The 1,997-nt window shown below is 30.0% G+C and overlaps 1 protein-coding gene across 1 annotated transcript in view; it reads left to right on the forward strand.

Moving 5' to 3' along the window:
* LOC115213434 (protein SMG5-like) overlaps window positions 1–478 on the forward strand; it is a 495,266-nt gene extending 494,788 nt beyond the window's left edge. Inside the window, exon 21 of the mRNA XM_029782410.2 lies at window positions 365–478. Coding sequence (XP_029638270.1) covers window positions 365–397 — 33 coding nt within the window. The 3' untranslated portion in view covers window positions 398–478. The remainder of the gene's footprint in view (window positions 1–364) is intronic.
* Window positions 479–1,997: the final 1,519 nt, after the last annotated feature.

The raw sequence follows: 1,997 nt of genomic DNA on the forward strand, positions 1-1,997 counted from the left end.
GAAATGGAAAACAATCAATAAATAAGTAACAACAGAATATTCTATTTATTGTTGTTTTGTTCATACACAGAAAAATGATTAATATTTTTTCCCCCTTTTCCCAAGCAATAATATGAAATAACATTTTAAGAATTTATTTCTGTTTCCATATTTTTCATTTTGTTGCTTATTCTTTATTTTTGTATGTGTGTGTATGTGTCAATATTACCTTATTATTATTGTTGTTGTTATTATTATTGTTATTATTATTATTATTATTATTATTAATATTTGTGGTATTTGGTGTGTATTTTTTTGTATTATTTAAATTTTTTTTTATTTTTAATTTTACCAGTTAATAATTCATTTCAATTTTTATTTTCAGGTAAGTAATAACAACCTTCAATATATTATTTGATCTGTGATGCTAACTTGAAGTGAGGAGAAAAGAGAAGAAAAAAAAAAAACAAATAAAGAAAAGAAAAGCCAAACAAACAAATGGAATGAAAAATAAAGAAGCGAAAAAGCAAGCTATATATATATATATATATATATATATATATATATATATGTATGTATGTATAAAGTATACATATATAAAATAATATAAGGTAGTGTAATAAGCAAGCAGTAAATGAGAAGCTAAACTTGAGAAGTGTTGCGTTTCCATTTTAGTTAATTAAATTTTAATTGCTGATAATCATGGCTGAAAAATTGAACGGCGTAAACAATATATTAGGTGTAGAGTAATGAAGTGTGTTCTTTATTCAAAATTCCATTCTACAACTCTGATCTTGTGGCAAATGTGTTACTATTTAAAGTATCTTCTCTTCAGTTTGAACATTTGTTTTCATTATGTGTTCTAGCATATGTATTGTATATTCTCTGGGGACCGGAATGTTCCGTTTCTCCAATTGTGCTAATGAATAAAACATTGGTAGGATCAATGTGGCTTTCTATTGTCCTCTTGTTACTGTTGAAGCTGGAGAAAAATTGCCTGTAGCTTTGTCTTTCTGCTTATCTGCATTTTCTTCTCCGTCCTGCCAAATTTGCATATATCTACTACTTCACTTGAAGACATGCGTGCATTGGCGATGCAAATGTGTGTTTCCTTTCTTTTCCTTCGTGTGCGTTTATTATATTTTTTTTTTGGTTTGTTTCAGTTTTCGTTATTTTCTTGTTTTGTTATGTAAGTAAAGTATGTGTCCACATGTGTTTGTTTGTACATGTCTGTGTGTGTATGTGCATATGTATGCTTGTTTATACATACTTATGTGTCTGTTTGTGTGTACACTCCTGCGTAATGTGTTTATTTATTTCATGCTTTTCTGTGTGTGTTTGTGTGTATGCTCGCTTTGTATATACTTCTGTGTTTGTTCTTACCTCTGTGTGAGTATGTTTGTACATACTAGTGTGTGTATATACATGAGTGTGTTTGTTAGTGTCTGTGCATTTGTATGTATGTGTGTGTATGCATTTGTGTGTGCATGTTAGTACATGTCTGTCTTGGTGTGTATATGTATAGATCCTTCACATGACAATGTTTTCATATATAACATACTTTCAACTATAAAGTCTTAAGTTTGGTACTGCAGTTTGCATATACATAAGTTTGTGTGTGTGTTCTTGAACGATACATCATCTTGGTATTGCGCTCTCTTATATTCTCCTTACATTTTCTCTCTTTTCCTTTCACTTTCTGATTTACATTCTTGCTATTTTTCACTTCTTTCTTTTGTTTTGCTTGGCATCTTTCTGTTTTGATTTTAATTTTACCATTGCATCTCTAGATGTTTACAAGTTTTTGGCTTCAGACTGAAGGTACAAATTTCAAGCAATTAACTGTAGTTAAATGCATTAATTATGATGCGGCTTATCAACTTTGTTCCTATGCCACCCGCTTCCTATTTTCAGTAATAAGAAGCATACCTACTTTGTACCGCCACTGCCTCTGCCACATTCGCCACCACCACCTTCTTATATTGTCACAATGAGTGAGTAAAAATTTTGTTGAATAA

Source organism: Octopus sinensis, linkage group LG6 (genome assembly GCF_006345805.1).
Source record: "Octopus sinensis linkage group LG6, ASM634580v1, whole genome shotgun sequence".
Classification (NCBI taxonomy): Eukaryota; Metazoa; Mollusca; class Cephalopoda; order Octopoda; family Octopodidae; genus Octopus; species Octopus sinensis.